General features: G+C 51.3%; 9 protein-coding genes across 9 annotated transcripts; 4 read left to right on the top strand and 5 right to left on the bottom strand.

Annotated features, from left to right (window-relative positions):
* Positions 1-371: 371 nt before the first annotated feature.
* On the bottom strand, positions 372-4,981 carry HO133_002399 (uncharacterized protein; the record flags this gene model as incomplete). Its single annotated transcript, XM_037293325.1, has 3 exons — positions 372-2,429; positions 2,479-4,694; positions 4,747-4,981. The coding sequence occupies 3 exons, from the start codon at positions 4,979-4,981 to the stop codon at positions 372-374; spliced, it is 4,509 nt and encodes a 1,502-aa protein (XP_037150978.1).
* Positions 4,982-5,279: 298 nt separating this feature from the next.
* On the top strand, positions 5,280-7,073 carry HO133_002398 (uncharacterized protein; the record flags this gene model as incomplete). Its single annotated transcript, XM_037293324.1, has 1 exon — positions 5,280-7,073. The coding sequence occupies one exon, from the start codon at positions 5,280-5,282 to the stop codon at positions 7,071-7,073; it is 1,794 nt and encodes a 597-aa protein (XP_037150977.1).
* A 347-nt stretch (positions 7,074-7,420) lies between these two features.
* Positions 7,421-8,592, bottom strand: HO133_002397 (uncharacterized protein; the record flags this gene model as incomplete). The annotated part of the gene is made up of 3 exons (XM_037293323.1): positions 7,421-8,094; positions 8,146-8,448; positions 8,517-8,592. The coding sequence occupies 3 exons, from the start codon at positions 8,590-8,592 to the stop codon at positions 7,421-7,423; spliced, it is 1,053 nt and encodes a 350-aa protein (XP_037150976.1).
* Positions 8,593-10,608: 2,016 nt separating this feature from the next.
* Positions 10,609-11,187, top strand: HO133_002396 (uncharacterized protein; the record flags this gene model as incomplete). The annotated part of the gene is made up of 3 exons (XM_037293322.1): positions 10,609-10,704; positions 10,756-10,859; positions 10,917-11,187. 3 exons carry the CDS (start codon positions 10,609-10,611, stop codon positions 11,185-11,187), a joined length of 471 nt encoding a protein of 156 aa, XP_037150975.1.
* A 157-nt stretch (positions 11,188-11,344) lies between these two features.
* HO133_002395 (uncharacterized protein) lies at positions 11,345-12,105 on the bottom strand (the record flags this gene model as incomplete). The annotated part of the gene is made up of 2 exons (XM_037293321.1): positions 11,345-11,884; positions 11,935-12,105. The coding sequence occupies 2 exons, from the start codon at positions 12,103-12,105 to the stop codon at positions 11,345-11,347; spliced, it is 711 nt and encodes a 236-aa protein (XP_037150974.1).
* Positions 12,106-15,009: 2,904 nt separating this feature from the next.
* HO133_002394 (uncharacterized protein) lies at positions 15,010-15,910 on the top strand (the record flags this gene model as incomplete). Its single annotated transcript, XM_037293320.1, has 2 exons — positions 15,010-15,749; positions 15,805-15,910. The coding sequence occupies 2 exons, from the start codon at positions 15,010-15,012 to the stop codon at positions 15,908-15,910; spliced, it is 846 nt and encodes a 281-aa protein (XP_037150973.1).
* Positions 15,911-16,299: 389 nt separating this feature from the next.
* On the bottom strand, positions 16,300-17,779 carry HO133_002393 (uncharacterized protein; the record flags this gene model as incomplete). Its single annotated transcript, XM_037293319.1, has 2 exons — positions 16,300-17,554; positions 17,700-17,779. 2 exons carry the CDS (start codon positions 17,777-17,779, stop codon positions 16,300-16,302), a joined length of 1,335 nt encoding a protein of 444 aa, XP_037150972.1.
* An 847-nt stretch (positions 17,780-18,626) lies between these two features.
* On the top strand, positions 18,627-20,489 carry HO133_002392 (uncharacterized protein; the record flags this gene model as incomplete). The annotated part of the gene is made up of 2 exons (XM_037293318.1): positions 18,627-18,754; positions 18,812-20,489. 2 exons carry the CDS (start codon positions 18,627-18,629, stop codon positions 20,487-20,489), a joined length of 1,806 nt encoding a protein of 601 aa, XP_037150971.1.
* Positions 20,490-21,726: 1,237 nt separating this feature from the next.
* HO133_002391 (uncharacterized protein) lies at positions 21,727-23,980 on the bottom strand (the record flags this gene model as incomplete). Its single annotated transcript, XM_037293317.1, has 4 exons — positions 21,727-23,258; positions 23,331-23,362; positions 23,421-23,509; positions 23,675-23,980. The coding sequence occupies 4 exons, from the start codon at positions 23,978-23,980 to the stop codon at positions 21,727-21,729; spliced, it is 1,959 nt and encodes a 652-aa protein (XP_037150970.1).
* Between the last annotated feature and the right edge of the window lie 507 nt (positions 23,981-24,487).

The raw sequence follows: 24,487 nt of genomic DNA, 5'->3' as shown, positions 1-24,487 counted from the left end.
CATGCCCGACTGCATTGGTAATGTCTACATTGATGTGTGGTGAGCTGGAAAGGTGTGAGGTTAGCCTCGGTCGGGTCTGGCTCGGTATCTCGCTCAATGGAAAAGTATATACAACGCAGTAATCCCATCAAGGGCTGGAAGACCACAGCACCCCTCGTTATGCGACGGCCGTAATATGCTGTGAAACGTTGGACGAGATCCCTCAACCCTATGCCGCCCGGACATCTCCGAAGCGAGATCCACCGGTAATGCATCCCTATATCGGTGAAAAATAATGACACCCTGTATCAGTCCCATCGAAGACAGAACAAGACAACCACGCTACGCCTGCAATTGGCCGTCAATATATACATAACCACTCTACCCTCCCTTTACCGTCTGAAAGCCGAAACGACGTCTTCCCTTCTCCACTCGACCTCGAGACTGCTTTCGTACACATCCTTGACCACTTTGCTAACTCTCTCTCCAATCTGAAGGTATCTGCCTTCACACTCTCTGAAAACTTTGGTGACCAGTTCTCTAGACAAGCCAGCCGTGTCGTCACCGTCACCGAAGTGTTTGTCTACTCTCTTCTTCAGGGTGTCGATACCTCGTTTGATTTCCTTTGCGTCGTAGCTAGAGAGGATCTTCTTGAAGGTGGAGCGCGAATGGGAGGCACGTGTGGCTATTGAGGTTGGAGAGCCAGGATTGTTGCGTATAAGTGATTCGGTGGACTCCAGGAAGTCTAGAAGCTTGCCCAGAGGTCGACGTATGACGGCAGCGAGATACAGCTCCATGTGCTCGTTCAACTCGGCGCGCGCGCGGAAGTTCCAGTCTTCGAGGATGGGGTTTTTCCGGACGGCTACTTCCTCGATATAGTGGTTCATGTTCTCAATGAGGAGGATATGGTAGTTGAGGGCTTCCTTATCCTCAGGATCACCTGCAGTCGCAGCAGCTTGCGTCGCCGTCGGGCTTTCCTTTGCAATGAATTTCAGGCTTTCGAACATGGCTTTGTTGATTCTATTGTAGGCGTCATTGACCGTGGCGCGTACAGGAAGGTGGTCGAGAGAGCGAGTTGGCGGAAGCATGTTTTCAAGAGCGATAGAAAAGTTGGGGAATGTCTTTATGAATGCGATGACACCCTTTCGCTTCTTGATTTTGACTTTAGTGTCTTCGATGCCACGGATTTGCTCATTGATGAAGTGAGCAAATTTAGTGACCAGACGGTCGCGGATTCTAGTGACAGCTTGGGTCAGGAACTCTTGATTGGTTTCTTCGACCTCGAGAAGCTGAGACTCGAGGGCGAAGAGGACGCCAACGCCATTCATAGCATCCTGCTTGATGGTCCAGTCAGCAAGACTCTGCAGCTCAGTCGGCCAGAACGAATAGATCTCTTCCATGACCCCCGACACAGTCTTGGCCACGTTGCGATCAGGGTCAAAGGGCTTTTTGACCATCAGGTCTCCAGTTTTTCGCTGCGCGGGTTCGATAGCATGTGCGTCGATGAAATCCTGGGTATCAAGTGACGATGCATGGAAGAGGTCGACCACAAAGTTCTGTTCCACGAAGATGACTCTAGCCGTCTCCGTCAAAGCACCCGCAAAGGCTTCGTATGCGGTGACCTTGCCGTCTCTCGTCTTGTCGCCACTTGATATTCGGTCTCCTGCGCGTACGGTCTTGGATCGTTTCACGGTCAGTTTGCGTCCAACCAGGCTCTCATTCTCCTTCTCTTGGGTCGTAAAAAGAACATCTTGCTCATCTCCTAACTGCTTTCTGGTGGCCCGTTTCCAAGCGGAGAAATTATCGCCGAACTCTCCCTGGTATTGGGTCTTGATCCGGCTTTCATAAATACGCAAAAGATCCTCCCACTCAGACATCTCCATCTCACGTGCGAAAAGTATCAACGGTGAATACAGCCACAAGTCTTGTTTTGGCGCATCCCGTAAATGATGGTCGAGCTTGGTAGGATTTGCTGAGACCTTGTTGTTTCGATTGCTATCCAAAGCGTCTTTCGTTTGCTGCTCCACATCTTGGAACATCTTTGACATATGCCGTTTTAGCCGTTGTATAAAATCAACGCTCTCTCGGCGGAATGTCTCCTTCTTCTCGCGGACGGCGTGCATGGAGCTGAGCTCCGTGCTTCCATGTCCAGTGCTGCTGCTTCGATGCAGGCTGGCTTGATCGACAGTCACTGACTTGCTATCATTGTGACGAAGCTTGGGGTCAATTGTCAACATCGCAGCATAAAGTTGTGCGAGAGTGTATTCGACTTCCTGAACCTCGCGAGTGGTGCTCAAAGAGTTGTTCTTCAATTTGCTCAGGTCCGCAGTTGAAATAGATACTGTGTCCAGTAGATTCTTCAGCTCGTTTTGGAGGAGCTTTTGGTTAGCTGTCTGAACCTGCAGGCCCTGTGACTGAGCCTCAATGTATGCGACGTCCTCGCTCAGTGTCTGCCTGTAGTCAGCAGTGCTCTCCAAAATAGCAGTAGATCAAACATACCCCCAGCTCGACGTTGTACAAAGTAAGCAGGTTGTCGAGCTCATCGCACTCTGCTACAACTCGGTCCATCATTTCAGCTACTGCCACGACACGTTCGTCATTGTTTTCCACAGCACTTAGCCAGCTGCCGGCCTCCACTCGGGCAATCTCTTTGCGGATACCCTTTTCAAGCTCCTCGAATGTCGCCCGTCCGCTTCCCTCTTCTCCCCAACCGAAATCATTCAGTACCTCTTCGATCTCGAAAGTCCGGCCTTCTAATAGACCAGCATTAATGCCCAATGTTTTGGCGTATTTGGCGGAATGGTCAGAACGATGCTTCTTACGACGATCCTCTTGAGCTTTTTCTGCGATTGGTGGCCGCTGTTCGTTCTCGGAACTCTTCTGCAAGACAAGTTCCGAAGGCTTCTGTGGCACAGGCTCTGGAGGCACTGGCGTGACGGGTTTCGCGGGAGAAGTGGTGATCTGCACTGTTGGAATCTCCCTTTTAACATCGGGCGTCGATGGTCGATTCTCCAGGCTCTGCTTGGGTGTCGCCGGTCTAACGTCGTCCTGGCTGATACCCTTGAGAAGAGATGGTGCTTGAAAAACACCTGTGATGCCATCACCACCGGCCGTCTTGTCATTGGCTACCTTTTCCGCGGCACCACCAGCGCGAGGTTTGAAAGCATTGTAGGCGGTGGCGGCTTTTCGAAATTTTGACGCAACCTCCGTGGTCGACTTCTTCTTCTTTATCATCGGCCCAAGCCCAGGTCGGTGCTCCTCTTCTGTTGGAGTTTCTGGAGGGGGGGTTGGTGGGAATTTTGTGACAGATGGCTGAGGGGTTGAGATACCATCATCATGGGCTGCTGGCTCTAATGATTTGACTTCTTGGTTTGTAGTTTGACTACTTTGAGCAACATGACTTGACGCTGTTGTTGATCGCGTCTCGTTTGGAAAGTTGTCTTCACTCGATTCTGATTGATTTAAAGATGGCAGCCCACGAGTGCCTTGGCTGGAGTCTCTCCCTGGGATTGAATGGTCTCGCATATTGCCATTCCGCAGGTCAAGAGATCCCTTGGGAGTGGTTGCTTGGTCCGGGGAGTTGTCGTTCAAGCCTGGATTGAAGTTTAGAGCTATTGCCTGCTTGGCGGGCGTGGATTCTTTAGCATGTGGTACTGGAGTCGGGATGTCCTTTACAGCATTCACTGGCCTATCTGGTGCTATTGTCGGGCGGTCGGGGCCCGGGGTAACCCCTGTTGCATATGTTCCGTTTTGGCCTACTCTCTCATTGCTTGATCGACCACTTGGCTGCAGAGGAGCGGGTTGAGTTTCACGGCCACTTTGGAATGAATCTGTACTCTGTCCTGCAGAAGGTCTGGAGAATTTAGGTTGTGGGACAGCATTACGCAGAGCTGGCGACTCGGATCGGTTGGTCTTCAGCTGATGCTGTGATGATTGGGGCGATGGGTCTTGTATAGAGTCTGTGGAGGGAAATGCGCCAGGCATATGAATGCGCTCGTTACTGCCTGCTGACCGCACAGAGCGAGTTTGCGCAACGGCACTGTGAAGCACGCGCTCCTCGGGAGGGCGCTCTTGAGATGGGCGTTCCTGAGATGGGCGCTCCTGAGACGGGCGTTCTTGAGATGGACGTTGCCTCCTTTCTCGACTTGTCTCTACTGGTGGTTCTCGTATGACTGAAGGCTCTTGACTGGGCACTCTGACACTTTCTCCTGCGGGTGCATTGGGCCGCGCTGCCGTTGGTGCACCATTCTGCGGTCCCGAAGTTCCACTTAATTGATCAAGTTCCTGCGAACTGAAGCCAATGAGCTGCGGTAGCTTTCCCCCGGTATACTTCCTATATATCTTGATGAGGCTGAAGATGAAGAAGTCTTTCTCCTTCGCAGTATTTGCTTTCCAATAGTATGGCTTCTGTACAGTCACGATGAACCCAGTCGGCCCTGCCCTAGATTTGTTCTGCTGCTGCTCAGCAGTCTGCGGGACTGCATTGGTAAAGGACTCGATCACTTCCAAGTCGTCCAATACCCAAGTCTTTCCAATCGAGAAGGTTCCATTGGCGTTCTCCCTCGCCTTGTGCATTCGCACGCGTCCCGATCTCTTTACGGCGACAATGATCACTCGTGTTTTTTTGTTGTCCGGTGGAGATTCAAGAGGCGGGGGGCTGGACGGGTATGCTGCATCTTCCACAATACGAATGTGCGTTATGTATGACTCGGATGCTATGACGTTGTCAGTTCACGAAACACTTCGGCCACACGTTGAACGGCTGACCCGATCCATCTGCCTCCTTCTTGGCGAAAGAGCTCTCGATAATGCGTTTCTTCTCGTCCTCGAATGTTTCCGCCCGGCTCATCTCTGAGCCTGAACGATTCCGAGAATCATTTGCGGAGGCCGAACTCATTGCACTGATGTTACTGCCATTGCGATGATCTTGGACTGGTCTCCCACCAGGGCCTAGCCCATTCGGAGGACCGCGCGGGCGTTGCCCGGCAGTACTGACATTCATCGAGGGCAGATGCTCGCCGCGCGGGGCTCATTTGGACGGCTTTGGTTGAATCGCATGCCACACATAGGTAGATTTTCGGAAGGCAAAGGCTTGTGCTGAAGACGAGGCGTTGCCAAGTCAAGTACTCGATCTTTGGAAGGTGGTTCCTTCCATCTCAGGGCGAGACAGTCCATTATACGCTAACACCGCCCACGCTAGCGGGTCTACCCGCGCACGAGCCGGCTTGTCAAGATTTCTATTTTCTTTGGGCTCCGCAATCACCAATTTATCACAATGCACGACTCATTCAACAATCGAAATGCCAACCAAATCAAAGAAACCGTCTGTGGAGATCAAGCCAGAGTTCGAGCTGCCCGCACAAGGCTCAGAGCCTCCTCGAAAGAAGAAAAAGAAGAATGCACCAGACAAACCACAACCAGAATGGATGTTTCCTCCAGATGAAGAGAATCCAGTCATAAATCCGAAGCCAAAGTCAGAGGCCCATATAAGCAAAGATGAGAAGGAAAGAGACCAGGCTATCAGATTCTTGCAGTACACATCAGTCACCGCACCAATGAAGGCTCCACCTCCGGATCTACTGCTCAGCCTTGTGGGGGCATTTCTAAGTTCTTACGGTTTCCACCACACTTCGCGCCTTTACACCACTCAATTACAATCAAGGAAGAAGCTAGATGCATGGAAGATTGAGCTAGGGGCCAAGCTGCCGAAAGGGTTCCCAGACCTGGTCAAGATCTTCAAAGAATGGTACAAGGGTTACCAGGAAAAGCTACAAGTGGAAGAGACCAGTAGCAGCGATAGTGACGATAGCGACGACGCCAAGGCAGTCAAGAAGTCGAAAAAGGCCAAAAAGGCAAAAAAGGAAGTGAAAGCGGAAGCCAAGGCCAGTGAAGCTGCAGCGGCCAAGGTCATTGCCAAAGACATCACGAGTAGCAGTGGTAGTGGGAGCAGTGACGAGGATGTAGAGATGAAGGATGCGACTCCAGCTCAGAAGCCCACCAAGAAGTCTAGCGAATTGTCGAAGATAAAGTCATCATCGATATCTACATCACACTCAAGTTCGGACAGCGATGCCGACGACGAGAAAGAAAATGCTGGCGCACAGCTAGTTCTACATACAGCTTCACCCAAGCCGACAGTCAACGGATTAGTGAACAGCCTCAAGCGCAAAGCAAGCCCCGGTATCTCTTCAAGCTCCGAATCAGAATCAGACTCCGACACTTCTTCCTCTGCAGGTCTCCAGGCAGTATCAGGGAAAAAAGACGCATCCAGCTCTATCTTCAATGTCATCCCGCAGCCTCAAAATAGCGTCCCAATTTCCGAACCATCTGCCGAGTCCTCCTCTTCTTCGGATACCTCGTCATCAGACAGCGGGTCTGCTGCCAAACCTGCCAAACCTGCCAAACCTGCCGCAGCTACCACAGCGATCGCCAAAGCGGAGTCAGGACCTTCCTCAGATAGCTCATCATCGGACAGCGAGTTTGATAATGGGGCTCCCAAATCAACACTGACCACGACAACTACCACGAAGGCAGAAGCATCCTCATCATCATCCTCTTCGGAGTCAATCTCATCAGATGGCGAGTCTTCAGAAGTCGATTTCTCCAAGCCTCCGAAACCAACAGTCACCAAAACAACCAAAGTCGTGACCGCCAAGCCTACCCAAGTATCCAGTGACTCCAGCGTAACTCTCCAGGCAAGCTCGGCGCAAAAACCCTCCGCAGCCAACACGAGCCTGTCATCGACCTCTTCTTCCGACTCCTTGACCTCAGCCGACCAACAGGCTGTTACCACCGTCACCACTACGACTACCAGCACAAAACGCAAGCGCTCATCCTCTCCCACGCCTAAAGCCTCCAAGTTCACGAAGAAGCAGAACACGCCCTTCCAGCGCGTTCCTCAAGACACCCCCGTAGACCCTAAGATGGCTTCGAATGCGTACCGCTCTTACGACTACGCGGATAGGGCACATCAGGATCTGAGTGTGACGAAGGGAAAAGGCTTTACGAAGGAGAAGAATAAGAAGAAGAGGGGGAGTTACAGGGGCGGAGCGATTGACGTTAGCGGGGGAAAGGGGGTCAAGTTCGTGGATTGAGATGGAGTGATGAAGACTCGGTATGGAAGGTGCAAAACTTAAATCGGAGGAAATTATCATGGGGGAATGCCACGCGTTTTTGAGATGGCATGAAAGATTACATCCACAGTCGATGCATTCCCCGAGGTAGTCACAATGACTTAGATCGCAGCCAACAGCAAAGCATAGATCACACATCCAGATCGAAATAGAATTCATGTCAATATCTTCGTAAGGCTCAAAGGCAGTTACGTACTCGCGCAACTGATGACAAGAAAAGAGTCGTTATATACGTCAAGGTATAAGCACTCATCGGTCTAAATTTTCCGCACTCATCCGTTCAGATTCGAACCGGATCTCGCCCCGCCTCACCGCCCACTCCTCTGCCTCTGAATCTCATCCCGAAACGCGTTGCCCGCACCACCGGCATTCGACGGACTGCTGACGGGGCTTCCCCAGTCCCAATTGTCCTCTGGCGATTCCCCGGTAAGCCCTTTATTCCTATCCTTCAACTCCACTCCCCTGGTGGGTTCGTCGTGGAAGCTCGCGTCCCTTCTATGTCCCCTGGCGGTACCACTACCGACTCTTTGACGAAGCGATTTCCCCGTGCCATAACCCTGGCCTCTCCGCTTGCGGAAGCAGACAAACAGCGCCACCGCGATGGCAGCAACGATGAGGAAGACAAGGCCGACGGGCAGGCCGACTTTTTCGCCGAGCTTGTTGCTGCTCGAAGAGGCGGACGACGGCGCGGAGTGCGTAGAGTCGGAATCGGAGGTGGAAAGCAGGGTGAAGATGGGGCCGCCAAAGACTTTGGGATCGTCGTCTCCCTTGTCGACTATGAGGGAGAGGGTGAGATTGGCGGTTGGTTGGCCGTTGAGCCAAACGGAAGACATGTTGAGGAAGACGGAACCCTCAAAGTTGGTGGCGTTGCCCGATGCGAGTATGTCTGCGGTGGCTGGAGAGTTGAGGCCGGTGGCGTCGACGTTGTAGACTTGTACTGTATTATTTGCGCCGTCTTCGAAGAGGGAGGGGTCCCAAGTCACTGCGAGGTGTTAGCATGTGCTCTCCACAGGACATTCAAGCTGAGACCTACCTTGATACGGGATATTTGGGTATACGTCTTGTCCATCACCTGGCTTGCAAAAGGGATTAGCGATATCCGTGGCACCTTCTGGGTCCGTTGTGTATGTCCTATGGCACATGTTCGGATCATTCGTGTTGTTGAGAGGACTGGACGCGGTGGTGGCTACCGCAGCAGCAGAAGAGAGGGACGAAGCCTTCACAGTTCCATTCGAAGCTGCGGTCGTATTCGCAATTGGCACTGGCGCACTAGCTGCAACACCTGTTGGCAGGCCAGAAGTGTCTGAGTCGTCGGGATTCTCCGCTGAGAAGTCATCTGCGAAGCGGTTTGTTAGCATCAAACATGTAATTGAAGCAACGACAGTCTGGTCAGTGGGTACATACCAGCCTGCCGCTGATTGAGCGAAGCTGCAGAGACAAACCCTCCCAACGACAGCGCCATATATATACAGAAGAGCATTGAGACCCAATTGCCTCGTCCAGTCCAACTCCTTCTACCCTCCATGACTGTTGCACAAGCTCCGCACGAACAACTGCAGCGAACGCTAGGGAAGAGTATCGCTATTCGCTATGAGCTCAATTAGCTTGGAGAAGCACAGGCAGTCTGACTGTAATTCTGAGGGCCGATGTAAAATAGTGGACACCTTCAGATAACGCAGACCTCCAGCTCTCGAGGAGGCTGGAGACAGAGGTTGAGCTTCATGTACGCCAAGCCAACGAGGAAAGATAAACCTTCGCACCGAGGTACCGCGAAAAGATAAGGCAAGTATTGACGGTAGGGCTGATCTTGGCGCAATAGCTATATCAATCTCGCGACTCGACCGCTAACGGCGAGGACTTTCGATAGAACAGTCGCGTGACCTGGAAACCATCTTGCTCTTGAATACTGTACTCAGTCTTTTCCTGCCAAGCTGATCCAAGATCCCAGATAATTGTGTCTTCCCCCTCCCCAGTCTCCACAATTTCTTTGCAGGAGGACTAGTCCGCGCAACGTCTTCCTTTTCCAGCTCAGCAAAAAAACATAAGAATCATCGCAAACAACAAAAAAAACGACACCATGCCGAAAACCCAGCCACTACTACCAGCTTCGATCCATTGTTCGAAAGAGAACGGAATAAAAAGCCCCAATGCAAACCGATAAACGTTCATAACCACAGACACTTTGACTGGATGTCCAACAAAGCATCCCACAACGTAGTTGATGCATACATGAACGCACTGCAGAGCGGAGAAGTTGACCACAAAGGTGCCCGGAGCTCGTAAGAGGGTCCAGCAGGAGTCGTGCATAGAGGGGAAAATTAGGTGTGCGAGAATCCGAGGATTCACGGAGGTGGAAGCTGAAAATGTATCAAAGCTCTACAGTCAGCAAGTTGTTAAAGTGGACAACGTCAAATCTTGGTGGCTTTCTTCTTTCTGTTTTTCGCATACTTTTGTGGTTATGAGCCAGACTATGTTGACTGTTTACCTGAAGAGATTTTGGACAAAGGCAGCTGGAAGAAAACTCCCTTCACTAACAAGGACGGTAAGTTATGGTTGGTTTGTTTATAATTGTCACCTTTTCTAGAAGGCTGCCCGCATTTGTAGATTCCTTCTATGCATGAATTTGCCATACTCTCTTAGTATGTAACGCAAATGATATTGCAGCCCAGCCCCAAGTCTTCCGAGCCCCATTATGGAAATCATTACGGGGAGAAAAATGCTGTAGAGGCGGCGGATCTCAGTAGAGTACCATTAGTGCGGAAAGATTAAACAGTCACATCCTCGAACGCCACACATTGAAGCATCCCAATTTTCAACTCGACTGTACCTCGCAGCTGCCCTTCGACTCCAGACTGTCTTGAAGCATTGGTCTTGTTGTTCCTCGTTGCCAGAATGGCAGGCAGTAGCTCAGATCAGTATTCCCATGAATATATGCTAGGTACTGGCTACCAAGGAACTGCGAGGTAAGTTCGCTCTTAACTTGTGCCAATAGACTGGACTCTGACCGTGGCATGTAGGCTGAATTTACAACATTCCTTTTGGAAAGATCAAATGGGGTACAATCTGCACCCAAGTATTCCAACATCGAGTTCGGAATTGAAGATCGCCGATATTGGCACCGGCACAGGGTCTGCGTCCCACCTGTTTGATGGTTCCACGCCATAGAGAGAGCCGTCAGGACTGACGATAACGTCCGGATACCAGAATTTGGCTGCTTGAGGTGGCTCGAACGTTACCATCTTCCGCCCAACTGGACGGCTTCGACAACAACCTTTCTCACTGCCCACCCAATGAATGGCTATCTAATAATGTCAATATATAAGATTGGCATGCGTTTGCCGACCTTCCCGAACACCTTATCGGGAAATACGACATCCTCCACATCCGCCTTTTTCTCTTAATTGTCCAGAACAATGACCCGATGCCGCTCTTGAAGACGTTCATTCAAATGCTCAGTGCGTACAATTTCTACCTTTTACCCTTCGATTGGTGAATCATGAACCTATTGGATAATATTTCGCTTATGGACAGCGACGTTGATAGAGCCTGGAGGCTACATCCAATGGGCCGAATACGATCTGGCTTCAAGGTAGTATGTACCAGAAACGGTCAAACACCGTCGCGAAAGTGTATGTCCTGACAGATCGTTGCCAGTATTGTTCATGCCCAATCCTCCAACTCTTCCGCAAACCTCGCCGCCGCAATCGACGCACCTACTAGACAGAATGATACTAGAATGCATCCAAAGTGAGAATACCATGTGCTGTGCTAAAACATCTGAGGTTATAAAGATAACACTTATAGGTGGGTTGCCGATCTGCCCAGGACGTTTCGCGAAGGTGGATTGATAGATGTCTTCGAACACCGGAAAGGAACAGATCTCACGCATCTACTGCTACACAATGATGTCATTCTGTTGGCACTTGAGGAGATGAGCTATCGTGCTTTGGACCGTCTAGGTGATGGCAAAGGACAAGCTCTCCGCGAGAGCCTCATCAAAGCGGACCTGGAGTGTCGGAAAGGTGTTGCCATTAACCAAGACAGAGTCACAGTCATTGGAAGAAGACCTCTATAGGATTCCTGAACAAAATCCTCAGGCAAACCAAGCTATTCAGCTGATCTCGTTCAGGTGACCCAGATATCTGCAGTTCCTGGACAGATGAGTTGAGACTATATGGTTCCTCAGTACAACATACATAGACCAGAATATCCACTCAAAGACCCAAAAAATACTAAATACTTGCCCAGAACATCCAGCACAATATGCTAGTGATGGCTACGATCGGTACCGCCTTCGGGGCCAACGACGTCAGGACTTGGATGAAAATTCCTTTGTTCATTGCTTGGAACCTCGAACGGAAGGACTTCACATCGTTTGTGTTTGGGTATGCCTTGTCTTGCGGAACAGCTTTACCAAGGAATTTGCATAAAGGCTCCCAGCCGTCCGTTGCCCGATGTTCCAGGAAATGCTCGGCCGGTACAAGACGCCGGACAGCAACATTGTGCTCAATGAAGACCTCTTTACCAGTACGGGGAAAATTGTGACCGAAGAAATGCTGGAAAAACAAGTCGCTCATGCGGCGGCGTCGTGAAGTTGGACCGTCCAACTTGGCAGCAATCCATCGCACTCGGTCTTGGTAGACTGCCCAGGTAGTCTGCATCATCGACGCGTGCCAGCTTTCCGGCGTTCGTGTAGTCAGGATGACTTTGGCCTCGGGATACGCCTCAACCAGCTCTGTGGCAAAGAACGCACCAGGGATGTCGGTGGTAGCCTGGGCTTTAGTTATTTACCGTCAACAGACTCACACGTCGGTGACAATACCTCGCAATGACCGAGGATTGAGTCCCATTGCTCCCTGCCCAAAGGGGATCCTTTGCCTTCGTACTTCGCTTCCAAGGCTTGTATCCATAGCTCAACATCCCTTTCGCTGGCATAAGCGGATCTCATGTGGTACACCTCTCCGTATCCCAAGTCTTGTAGTGCTATCGTCATAGCTACATCACCCAGTCAGTATGTCTTGCCTCGATGGCGCTCAGGTACGCACTAGTGGTTCCAGTCCGACAGAGTCCGAGGACCAATACTTCCATCTTCGCGGCTTCCCCAACTGATTGCTTTGTAACCTCCGGTACCTATGTTGTAAATGTAGAAGCGAGCAAATGTCCCCGGTCTCGCGGTACTCTACCAGACACACGTCAACGGCGAAGCAGTATGATGATTATCTCAAAGATGAAGTCCAAGCGGAGAAGAATCCGTCCCAGGTTATGATATTGACAACCCAATTTTTGGACGTAAATTACATGCTTCTTATCACTCACCGTACCTCTTTTTCCTCCGTACGAGTACCTTAGCGACGCGAATGCCACTGTAAATCCTGCAGCCCATCGCGGATCTAGCCTTTAGGTTTGATAGTCTCCCGTAAGTTTTTCATTACAAGATTACACGCTAGCGGATTCATGTTGCATGCTCTCTGATTCATGGGCTACGTAATACCGTGAGGAAGCATACCGCCCCTGAGTGACCCTCTGATCCACAGGGTCCACTTTTGAGTCACGGTCGCGATGATGGTGAATTCTGTTCGTTCTAATTTATTCGGCCGATGGGAACCCGCCATCTCTGGTTTCGCGCTGCAGAGAGGGTGGCTGCTGTAACGTCAGAAGCTGATCGCCCTCTGAAAGGCCGTGGTAATAATACCTGTAAATCGTCTGAGTTGTCACATGAGGCCACGACTCCAAATCTGCATTGAATGGCAGAAACAGCCTGAGTTTTCCAGATTTGTTGCTTCTTATGTTGTAGGCGTTTCTCGACATAGTCCGGCGGCGTTGTTCTGGCCCACGATGGCTGCTGATCGATGACGGTAGTGCAATTGTTTTTTCCATATTTCGAGGTGTCTAGGCATACGATACATGTGCACTTGACCTCAAGTGGTAGATCGCTAACATCCTTTTCATCTTTTAGGGGATGTGAGAAGGTACACTTGCTCCATCTAGGAACGAGGATGATCTTTTTTGTCGGAGACGAATGCATGGGCCCGCTATGCACATTCTCAGTAGATCCGTCAGAGCGAAATGCTTCTGTACTCTCCCTTCTCTCTTTCTCTCACGCAGAAACTGAGTTCCGCAACAGTTTTCCTACCTCTGCTTTTGTCGCCGAGTTTTCGTGATCCAGTCTCTGACTACGCACTTTCTGAAGGGCTTCTATCGACTCAATTCTGATGGCTTTGTTAACGCTGGGTTGAGCATAGGGCAAGAATTTTACCTGCTTGCGCCAAAACTGTGTTTCGTAGAAACGTTCAATGAACCAACACCAGCCAGTCGATATCCGATTTCGAGCAAATTATGTTGACCAGCAGCACGGCTCTTTGACCATGCCTTCATCATGTTCTGTGGATGGAACGCAGACGTTAGAAATCTTTGTAAAAGGCGCGAAGTTTCGCTAAGCTTCTCCTGGACTTTTTCCTCTTCCAGGTATATCGTGATCCCTTCGTAGTTACCCCACAGATCAAGGGCTTGGAGCTTATCTTCAACTAAAAGTTTCATTCGTTGCTAGGTTGGGATACCATAAACGATCTACACAAGAGCCTGCATACTTTTGCGAATCTGAGACAAATATTCTTCGTGGCGGGCAAGAATGTCCTTGGTATTGTAAACAAATGGATCCACGTTTTCTCTACGCAAACAACGGTCGAAGAGGATACCGTTCCCATTGTAAGCGTTCGCCATCACGAGCGCCGTGCAAAGATTCGTAGTATCAGCAATGTTCCGTTCCCTGCTTTGGTAGTGGTTAAAGATGAATCATGGAGTCGATGAGCGATCTCTGCCATCTTAATGTCACCAACTGTATGGACCATCTCCTCTGGCCTTCTTTGAATAAACTTCTGCCGCCAAGTACCAGTCTTGGCATCTTGAAAGCGTGCGAACGCTTCTTCTTGGTCGAAAGGAATATTGTGTGCTGTGAAGAGTGAGCCGAGTACGGCTTAAGCTCCTAGGAATATACCTTCACAGGCCCGCTTTTCGGGCGGTTCGATCGCTTTGCGAAGCTGGAGATAATTGTCAAGGTTGGCTTGAGCAAGATATCCCGACGGTTCTTCTAGTACAGATTGCCAAAGAAGCGATGACTGCGGTCATCCACTATCTCAGAGGCAGGACCTCGTAGGGACGCCGTCATGAAGGATTTCTAGAGTTGATCAGCGCCGAAAGCTCATCAAATACCAAGATTAAGTACGTACCTTAATTACAACCTTCTATTAATTCAGGGTTAGTAAATGACGTTCATCTTCTTTGTCTTGGTCTTCTTTATTCCCGTCACCTTCGACGTCGTTATCGTCTTCGTCCTCGTTATCTATTCTGCTATAGTCATCCTCGTCGTACGCTATATCCTCGTCGCTTTCTGCGACTCCAAGCTTGCCCTCATTATCGTCATGCTGGTCAACATCTATCTCGATGGATTCGCGGCTGACATCAAGGACTTAGTGAAGGGTATCGGGAAAAGCCATCTTTGGGAGGCAACTTAATCAAGGATAAGAGATGCTAAGGAATAGAAGTTGCTTACATGGAATTGATATAACAGAGAAGGCGATTGGTGTAAGAAAAGACGGGGGGATGGAAATGCTACACTTTGGCAAGACAAAGGGAAGGCAATTGTTGCCGGGTTAGAGGTTTAGGCGCAACGGTCTTAAAGTACTTTACTGAAGGACAAGTGTTAATCTTATCTGTCGCCTTGGCGCGCAAACCATCAATTGCGCGACTCGACCGCTAACTTTCTCCCGAGCCTCTATCTCTCTGCAACGTCTCTTCATCAATCCCTCTCCTTTTGCTACCTCTGCCAGCATCTTCCCGCTGCCATCCAACCCTATCTCACACGGATTTTCCCCTCCCCCCAAATAGAAAGACCGCAAAGATGCATCTCACTCACTCCCTCGCCCTCGCCCTGCCAGCTCTCGCAGCCGCCCAGGACATCCAAAAACCACTCATCGAACAAGCCGGAGACTGGTTCAACTCCCTGCGCGGCTACATCCCCACCACCGTCCCCTCCGTCCCCGCCGCCGTCAAGTCTCCCGTCGCCGCCTCGGCGGCGAAGATCGCGGCCGCAAAGGTCGTCCCCCTGACCATGGCCAACTACGAATCCGAGCTCACCCCGGACCCGAACTCGGCGCAATCGCCGCAGGAGTGGATGGTCTTCGTCACGGGCGGCAACAAGACCTGCGGCGGCTTCTGCGACCGGCTCGAGCGGGAATGGAACGAGACGGCGGCCGTGCTCGCCGCGGACCCGACGGCGCCGAACCTCGCCTACGTCGACTGCGACAAGCAGGGCGTGCTCTGCTCGACGTGGATGGCCAAGCCGCCCACGATCTGGCACATTCGGCGTCCCGTCGCGCGGGCGGACCAGTCGACTCCCGCCAGCACGATCCACGTCAACTACTTCAACGTGACCCGGTCGACGGCGGGGGACATGGTCGCGCTGCACACGGGGAAGAAGTACGAGGAGGGCGTTCTGTACGACGGCTGGTTCGATCCGTTCGACGGGCAGTTGGCGAAACTGGGCGTGAACAAGGCGATTGGATATGCCCTTTTCGGCATCGGCTTGGTTCCGAGCTGGGCGTTTATGATTGTGGTCAGTATGTTGTCAAGGACGATTATGTGAGTACATTCCCTTGTTTTTGGTCAACGGGCGGACGGTACTAATTGAGGGTAGTGCGAGGAGGAATGGCCCCAATCCAGCAGTCCAGCAACAGGAGGCACAGCGTAGGGCAGCTGGTCGTAACGCTCCACTGGGCGGTGCTCCTCCGGCGAACGAGTAAATGTACCTCGGATGATTTATTTTTAGGCTGTCTAAATACTACAACATATTGGCGGTTTGGTAAGGAAGCTCGGTGGCTTGGCCTGGAAACATAAGTCGGGTCTCTTCGGTGGCTTCTCTTCACTGCTGGGATTTCTTGTTTCGGGTTTTGATATCCACACTGTAATCTTTACATATAAGTCCAATCGTTTCAAAGGCGTACAATATCATTAATGATCAGGCCTTTGCGGCTGCCATTTATGCGTGTCAACATCTAATCACCCCCAAGCTTTGTGATGTAAAGCCACCCAAACCCCCCAGCGCCGACGCTTGCTTCGTAAAGCTTACCATTGTTATGCAAAACAGTAGATAGCCTTTCCGACTTGCAATTCAAGAGCAGGTCCAGGCCTTTCAAAACCCCTCCACGCGAGTCCCAATTCCCCTTTGCATCGCCAACGCTACTAAATCTTCGCCAACACAGATATCCATAAGCCCGATTCCTACGCTCTTGTAGATAACATTTCCACTCTCTAACCACCTCCGGAGACCCTTCTCGCCCTCTCCAGTTCCCATTTCAATTTCCCTCATGCTCGCTTTCTTGACCATCAAGAGCTCTCCAATCTCCACGAGCTGCTCCGCCGTTATTCCTGCCTGGATGATTTCGCCCGCTTCCTTCAAGCAGGCTTCAAGCGAATCGACTACAATGACGCCTCCTTTGTCTGCGTGCTTATGATGGTGGCGTTTATGGTCTGGTGCGACGGCTTGACTCAGAATGTCGGGATGGATCTCACACATGTGAGGGCGGTAGCTGCCTATTGCGCTTATGTATCTCCCTTTCTTTCTGCCTTCGGTGCTGGTAAGGTGTTCGGCTGGGAAAAGAGGGGCGGTGCTAGGCGTGCAAAGGAAGATGGCATCTGCTTTGCGGATGTGTTCCTTCAATAGCCGTTGATATTCGCCGTACTCGGAGGAGACAATGCTAAATGCCAATTTCGAATTCGCGTTGCGTAAGCCTTCCCAATCGGGTGAGGTGTAGAATTCATGCATGAGTTCTTTTGCCCGGGCAAATGAGCGGTTTATGATGTCGACGTGATGAATTTCGGACCCACGCAGCATGAGAGCGAGGCGTATGTGCCATTTTGCTTGCATGCCTGCCCCGAAGACCGTAATGGAATGGACATGGGAGCGGCGGTTAAAGATGATGGTAGATGCGAGCGCAGTACGGAAAGCTGTCAGTTCTTCGGCGTCGAGGAAGGCGTAGGGAATGCCAGTGGATGTTAGGAGCGTTAGGGAGCCACGAGGTGTAGTGGTGTGGGAGGAAAACACTGAAAGGTCTGTAGATGGGGCGCTCGATTTTGAGGATGTTTGCGAGGCTAAGGTTGTAGAAGATCTTGAGCTAGCGATCGAAGGTGATTTGGGAACGGGAGAACCACTTCGTGGAGAATCGATGCTTAATTTGCCAAGGCTAGGCGTAGACGAAGGGATAGGCGCTGTGGCTAGGGTTATGATTTTGATGCCTCTGCTCGTACTTGTGCTGGCGGGCATGAAGAGAGTAGTTTGCTTATTGGCAGCGGGGACAGCAATGCGTTGGGGCTGGTTGGCGCTGCATCCAACCGTGCTTTCTTGCGTTCCTGTCGAATATTCATGGAGGGCTTCCGCGAGATTGTGCCTGGATCACGAGTTCACAGTCAGTATTGCTTATTTGAGAAGGCATATCGAGCGTTGGATTTGTTTCGAGAGTGCAGATCCCCAGACATGTTTCATGACTCAAGATGTGGTCCTTGAGAGGAAAGATGAGCTCCGAAAATACGTACTGGAGTTCGGCAATGTCATCTCGGGTGAGGGTGAGGAGTAGGGAGTGGATGTCTGCGTTGGAAAGGACTGTGAGGGGCATGTTGGCGACTTGTCTATACTCGATGAATTGTAGGGAGTGGGCAGGCGAGGCGGTACAGGTCTCAGGTGGTCAGGATTAGACATGGAATATATACAGAGATGGACGAGAAGGCCCAACAATGCTTGGTAAAAGGAGGTAGCATCAAGATGTGAAATTAGAACCGCGGGACTGCGCTGACTACGGTACTAGTACTCGTATCTACCAGGTCATGCCCGAAACCCCCGCGAGGTCCCCCACAATTTCTTGGTTTCGGATTTATCGGAATTTAGAGGCATTACCGGGTAAATACAAGTAATCATGGCGTATAACTTCACGTCTTCCCATTGCTACAGTCTTGCCCTAGTCCAATCGTTCGGAAAATCTATTCCTTCATTCCCAGGAAACTGACAGTAATGATACTAGGCTTTGAGTATTAAGATTGCACTCAAGCGCTAAAAGTGATGAAAATTGATCCAGAGCACTGCGCCAAAGCTCTGAAATTGAAGAGGACAATTTGTAGGGCAAGCAGCTTCCAACACATATCTCCAGTGTCAAACGTCGTTGTCAAAGTATTGATTGCAAGATACACAAAATGCTCGCGTAGAAGCCATGAAATGATGTGAAGTTTGTGCTAGTGAAACTCACTTCGTCAACACCGCAGTGACGACAAGTATAAATCTTCTACCTTTTCTTGACTTCGCACCTTCCCACTTCTTTTCAACTACATACCACGTCCCATTCCCCTTCTATCCTTCCATAATTCGTGCTTCTTCCTCAAGAAATTGCCATTCTCCTTGACTCTCCTTGTTACTACGCCCACAATACTCTTTAAAACGTATCCGTCTTGACCGCTAAGCACTCACTCAAGATGACGAGGAGGAAGCGCAAAGCCGTTCTTGATGAGGTCTCCAATGACGAGGTGGCGCCACGTGCGAAGCCACGTCCACGCAAGAAGCAAGCCGTGACCAAGACCAACAGTGCCGCAACCAAAGCCCTGTAAGTCCACACCAACCCTCTTCCTGCTAAGCTACCTAAGTAATCTAATCATCACAGGATTCGCAAGAATGCGGCTACCTCACCACTACTCCTACTACCTTCAGAGATCCGAGAGAACATTCTGATCCACCTCGTGGGTGAGAACCTCATTCATGTCAAGTATCTTGATGTTTATGAGCTTTCGCTTGCGATCAGAGAGAAGAAGGAACCTCTTGATATTGGTGCTAGTGAAGACGGTGGATCCGGTGAAAAGCGACATTATTTTCCGTTCGATACTGACGATGACGATTGCAACGATGGCGAAGATGACGACGATGATGACGATGGTGCAATCGCAGCCCGCGTAGCTAGGCTTGCTTCGTCTGCTGCAGGTCGAGCGACTCCGTCTGTATGGGAGCAAGCCAGTCAACCGGCCTTCCGCCATGCTATCTGTGTTGCCAATCTGTCAGAGCAGTCTGCTTATGAGGAAGCTGTTTCCGGTCATGCGGTCGTCCCAGAGGGCGAGTCGCCGGAATTCTATGTTGCCTCCTGTCAAGAGCGTCACGCGACCTGTAACATGTGTGGAAGCGGACCCATGTTCCTACGCGAAGAGGATCGGCAAGCTCTCAGGGTTGACTTGAATGTGCTTGGTGTTTGCCGCCAGTTATACGAAGAAGCGAATCACCTTCTGTGGGCTACCAACACTTTCTCATTCGAGGATCCCAAAACACTCGAAAAATTCCTCTGCAGCCTGAACCCAGCACAGAAACGCAAACTTACCAGCATCCACATCTCCGCAACCATCGGTGGCCTTGGCTCGTACTATTATAACAGCGGCTACCAGCGAGCACGTTGGGACACCAGTTACTGGGGGAAAGCCCTGAAGATGTCCAATTTGAATGTGATACGAGGGGTTCAAGTCCTTCATTTATGCATAAATCAAGGATTCGAGTGCGTCTTTCGGGGATACGGCAACACCAACGACTCAGCAGAACAGCAGATTGCCAATACCCAGCAAGCAGACATGGAATCCATCCTACGCCTGCGTGCTCTTTCGGTAAAGCATGTCACGGTCATAGTGAGTGACGATACCACAAAGTTGGAGAGAGATGGTAAGAGCGCTCATAGGTGGACCGCGATAAAGAAAAAAGAGTACGCGGAGAGTATTCGTGTACAGCTGGTGGATCCCAGTGGTGCAGAGCTTGTGAAGAAGGAAGCTGAAGCCGAAAATCTGGCAAGAAAGACCGTAGTCAGAGACAACGCGGTGGCCAGAGTTAAGAGCTATAAATCAATTTTGAAAAACAAGCAAGCCGACGTGGTCAGAGTTGCATTATGGGCAAGCCGTGAAGAAGCCAAGGCGCGGTTGGCCGCACAAAAGGCAGATCAAGTATCAAACAAGCGTTCAAAAAAGGCCGCGAGGTTACAGCAAGATGCTGAGAGACAGAAGGAACATGTGATTAGAGCGAGAAACGCGGCAGATGGCGCAGTCGAGACAGAGAAGACTTGGCAAGAGCAAGTAGCCAACGCGAGGGAGAAATACAAGCGGGCGATGGCTAACTTGGGGGCGACCCCGGAGGAAATCGAAGACGAGGAAGAAGCTGAGAGGCTTCTAGAGGGGTCAAGTAGTTCTTACACCGACGTTGGGGGGGTTAATGTGGCTCAGGCCCACGGGATTGTTCAGTCAGACGACGATGAACCGCTGGCATCTAGCCCAGGAGAAGAAGATCCCGATGAAGACGACGAAGTCTCCTCCTGATAGACTCGCTACCAACATTATACGGCAGACTCGACACGCAATGACTCCTGGTTCTAAAGATTTACAACTCACACGGGGTCCTCATTCTCTCCCAAAGGACACAAGCTCTCAACCACAAGCATCTTTACTTCCTACAAAATCAGACTTCGAAGCCAAGGATCTTAGTCAACAGACCATTTTTGTTCCATAGCACCACGATACTTTGGACTGGACTGCTTTGGCTAAGCTCGCTTGCAGTTTGCAATCCACACATGGTCGTCATCTATTCCAACAGACAATGTATAGCATCAACAACTTTGTGGCGAATACGAATCCATTAGTGTTGTACTCCAGGCGATTCATGGTAAGCTGACAGACTACGATGAGCTTTACATTACATACTCCATTCTCCAGCTTCACCACCCAAATCAGCATGCTCCACCACCCACAATCAGCACCTTTTCACAGCAACATCTCCCAGAAAGCTCACATCTTCAACTCTTACCGCCATCAAGGAGCAGAAGTTGTCCAAAGCAGCATTTTCCACGGCAGCTTACATGTTAGATTCTCACCGCCATAAGCTAATGCGACTCGAGGCTACCTGTTACAGACAGTGTAACTCCATCTCCAACCCCAGCAACATTAGCTAGAACGCAGATTAGATCCAATGAGAGCACATTTACCCCCAAACATGTGAGACAACGTAGCAAAAGCCATGCACAAAGAAAATCAAGATCCCAAATCCGCACAGGCAAATTTGGCAGAAAAAGCGGCAATTCTAAGAGCTCCCAAACATCATTTGTGCCTACTTTCCTAGTCATCAACCAGAACGAATCGACTGTCCATGTCCACTCAGTGGAACTCACTCAGGATCTCCGCCACAATAATCCCCCCCTCTATGCAAGACTATCGCTCGATCCCTCTCACCCTATTAGACTTTCTAGCCGGGCACGAATCCTTGAAAAGGTGACATTTCTCGCATGACTGAAGGCATCTAACCAGCTGGCTAGATGTACGCCTGAATAAAGGCATCTAACCAGCTGGCTAGATCTATGTCCGTATCCAGGCTTTCCTCATCAGCACTCGCTGTCCACAACTTCCGTATCGAGCCTATCGTATCCACAACTTTCGTATCCAGCCTATCGTATCCCCAACCGCCTCATGATGCAGCCCACAAGCACCCAACCATGATTGAGTCGAGTCGAGTCGTCTCTTTCAAAGCACACCATCCCCCCCCCCCTCGGCCTCATCACCAACATCACAACTCCTCCCCAAACAACCCCAACACCCGCTCCCCACTCCTCCACCCTCTCTTCCCCTCAGCCCTCCTCCCCCCACCCTCCCCATCCTCCCCCTCCTCCTCCTCAACAACCTCCCCCTCCTCCAACCCCCCCACATCCACCATCTCCCGATCCAACCCGTCCTCCACCCCCCCGACCGCCTCTTCGAACCGCATCACCTCCCGCCCGCTCTCCGAGCCCGAAGAGTCGCCGCGCCGGGCCACCGACATGGGCGACGCGGTGCCGACAGCGCGCTCCGTCGGGGACCGGGAACCCAAGCCGAAGTCCCGCGGGGAGCCTGCGTCGTCGTCGTCTTCGTCGTCTTCGGTGTCGTCCGGGTCGGCGGCGGGGGCGGTGCGGCGCGGGGTCTTGGTCTTGGCCGGTTTGAAGGTGGGGGGGTCGAGTTTGCGGTAGCCCCAGGCGGTGTCGGGGTCGTCGCCGGGACCGACGCGGCCGTAGGCGCTGGGGTCCGCCGAGCCGAACCAGTCCTTGCCTCCGTAGGGGAGGGCTCCGTAGACGGAAGGATCTTTGGCTTCGCCCTTGGCCTTGCCCTTTGTGTCATCGACCTTTGTGTCTCCGGAGTCCTGCTTCGTCTTCCCTCCAGCCTCTTTCGCGTCGATGCTGACGTTGTCTTCCAGATCGGAGCAGAAGTCGTCCCATTGCTTGTACTCGGCTTTCATCTCGATTGCCAGGTCCTCCTTCTCGACGATGACACGCATGCACTCTTCGCCTTTCAGCGTGGCTTTGTGGACGAGCGGCAGGCATTTGGCCAGGTTGGCGAGTTCGCGGGGGCCGACGTGGAGGATACGGATCGGGTGACCTTTGCGAGCGCTGAGGTCTATCTTCCATCTGGGAGTCCCAGGGGGAGCTGGACATGGTTTGATCCGATAAAGGTCGCTGGGTTGGAGTAATATGGACGATGAGACGTCCGGAAACTGTTCTTCGGCTTGTATTGATGAGACGGAGAAAGGCTGGAGGAGAGCATCGATGGAGACCGATGGCGAAGGGGGTGGCGAGTAACTGGGCGAGCCCGGGTACTGGAGCTCGGGCTTTGCTTCACGCTCTGGCTTATTGGCGGGAGACTGTGACTTTCTGTGCATGCCGGACCCGTATCCAGCAGCTTCCAATAGGTCTTCGAAGCCACTAAACGCTCCGCCACGCTCATTGGCCGTACTCTCCGTCTTCACACGTCTACCGGTAGAAGCCTGCGTGGCCGGCTCAGGGTTCAGGATTGTGTTGAAGTAAGGAGATGAGGATCGACGATTGTCAGAAGCTTCGACAGCCGGGTTGAGAATCTTTGCGGGGTGAGCGGAGATCTCATCCCCCTCCGCGATAATTGACTCGATGAATTCACCCAAATGTCGTAGCTCAAGGATAGGGTCTTCCATCGAGCAACGAAAGCCCTCAAAGCTATTAACGTAACCTGTATCGATCGGGCCGACGTACTCTAAAGACTTGCGAAGCTTCCTTGCGGTAGACGCTTCGCTGATAGAGTTTTCGATTGTGCGAACTAGAAGTCATTGTCAGCTCGGGAGGTCTGAGGGAGTGGACGCGAGATGGACGAAAGGAGGGGCAGACTTACTGATGAAGGGGCGGGTAACCTCTTTGAAGTACCTTCACGTTGACCGTTAGCCTATCTCACAACAGCGACTGTAAAGCAAATTAGACTCACGTGGGCTTGTTGGCCCAAGCCATCACTCCACGGCAGAACGTGTCCAACATCTCCTTCAAGTTCTCCAACGGATCGTACAAAGACAAGGTCTATGTAGATTCAAAGTTAGCAGATTTCCTTTCCGTTTAGTAGCTCAGTCCCAAGACAGATGTGAGAAGTATGAAGCAACTCTCTCCCCCACGACGGAATTCTCACAGCTCAACCCTCCATGTCTCCAACTCAGAAAACATGATCCCGAATGAAAAATCACATACCGCCCTGTCAGTCCCCAAGTAAATCGGCGCCCTGCTCGATCCCCTCGGCCGCTCCGGTATTAACCGTCTCTCCCCATCTCCTACCCCGGCCCCTTCGATGAGTAGTCCTTCGACTACCACCGTAATGATCCCCAAAGCGCTCGCGAAGGACTCGCCGTTGAACGCCGGCCTGAACTTGGCCGTGGCGCGACGCGAGTCGCGATTGTGGGTGTTGTTGATGGACCTGTTGTCCACCAGGGCCGCCAATACAGATTGACGAGTGCGCTTGTCCACAGCGTAGGGGGAGATGTACTCTTCAGTGGCCATGATTGTGGTTTTTTTGATTTCTGAGGTTGTGGGTGTTGATCATGGAAGAGGCAGTAGTTGGTCACAAGGTGAAGTTGTTTTGGTTGCGAATCTTGGTCACGTTTCTCTTGGGGTATGTCTCGGCGCATATTCTTGTTGGGGTCGGGGTCACCAATGTTTCGTTGGGAAACGAGGTCATCGGCGGCAACGAGGTCACCGCTGGTCGACTGACCGCCGGGGGACCGACATTGACATACTAGAATCCGTACCATAGTGGCTGGAAGCACCAAAGAGCCATATAAACACACACTATTGTCTATGGTCGAGAGGAGAGTTTATGTTGTCATAAATAATTTTATCCGAATGTGTCAATTTAAATGCCACTAATACCGCGCTTAGGGCTTCGGTTCGCTTAATTGTACACAAGGGATTTCACAATTTTGGACGTCCACAACTCTCTTAAGATGATGGTCTTTGGTCGTCTTGGGGGACAATTGGGAGAGAAAACCCAGGCTTTTGCGACATTGA

This window comes from Letharia lupina (assembly GCF_014066315.1).
Source record: "Letharia lupina isolate WasteWater1 chromosome Unknown contig_14, whole genome shotgun sequence".
NCBI lineage: Eukaryota > Fungi > Ascomycota > Lecanoromycetes > Lecanorales > Parmeliaceae > Letharia > Letharia lupina.
Note: the sequence above shows the minus strand (reverse complement) of the source record. Positions and strands in the feature narration are given on the sequence as shown.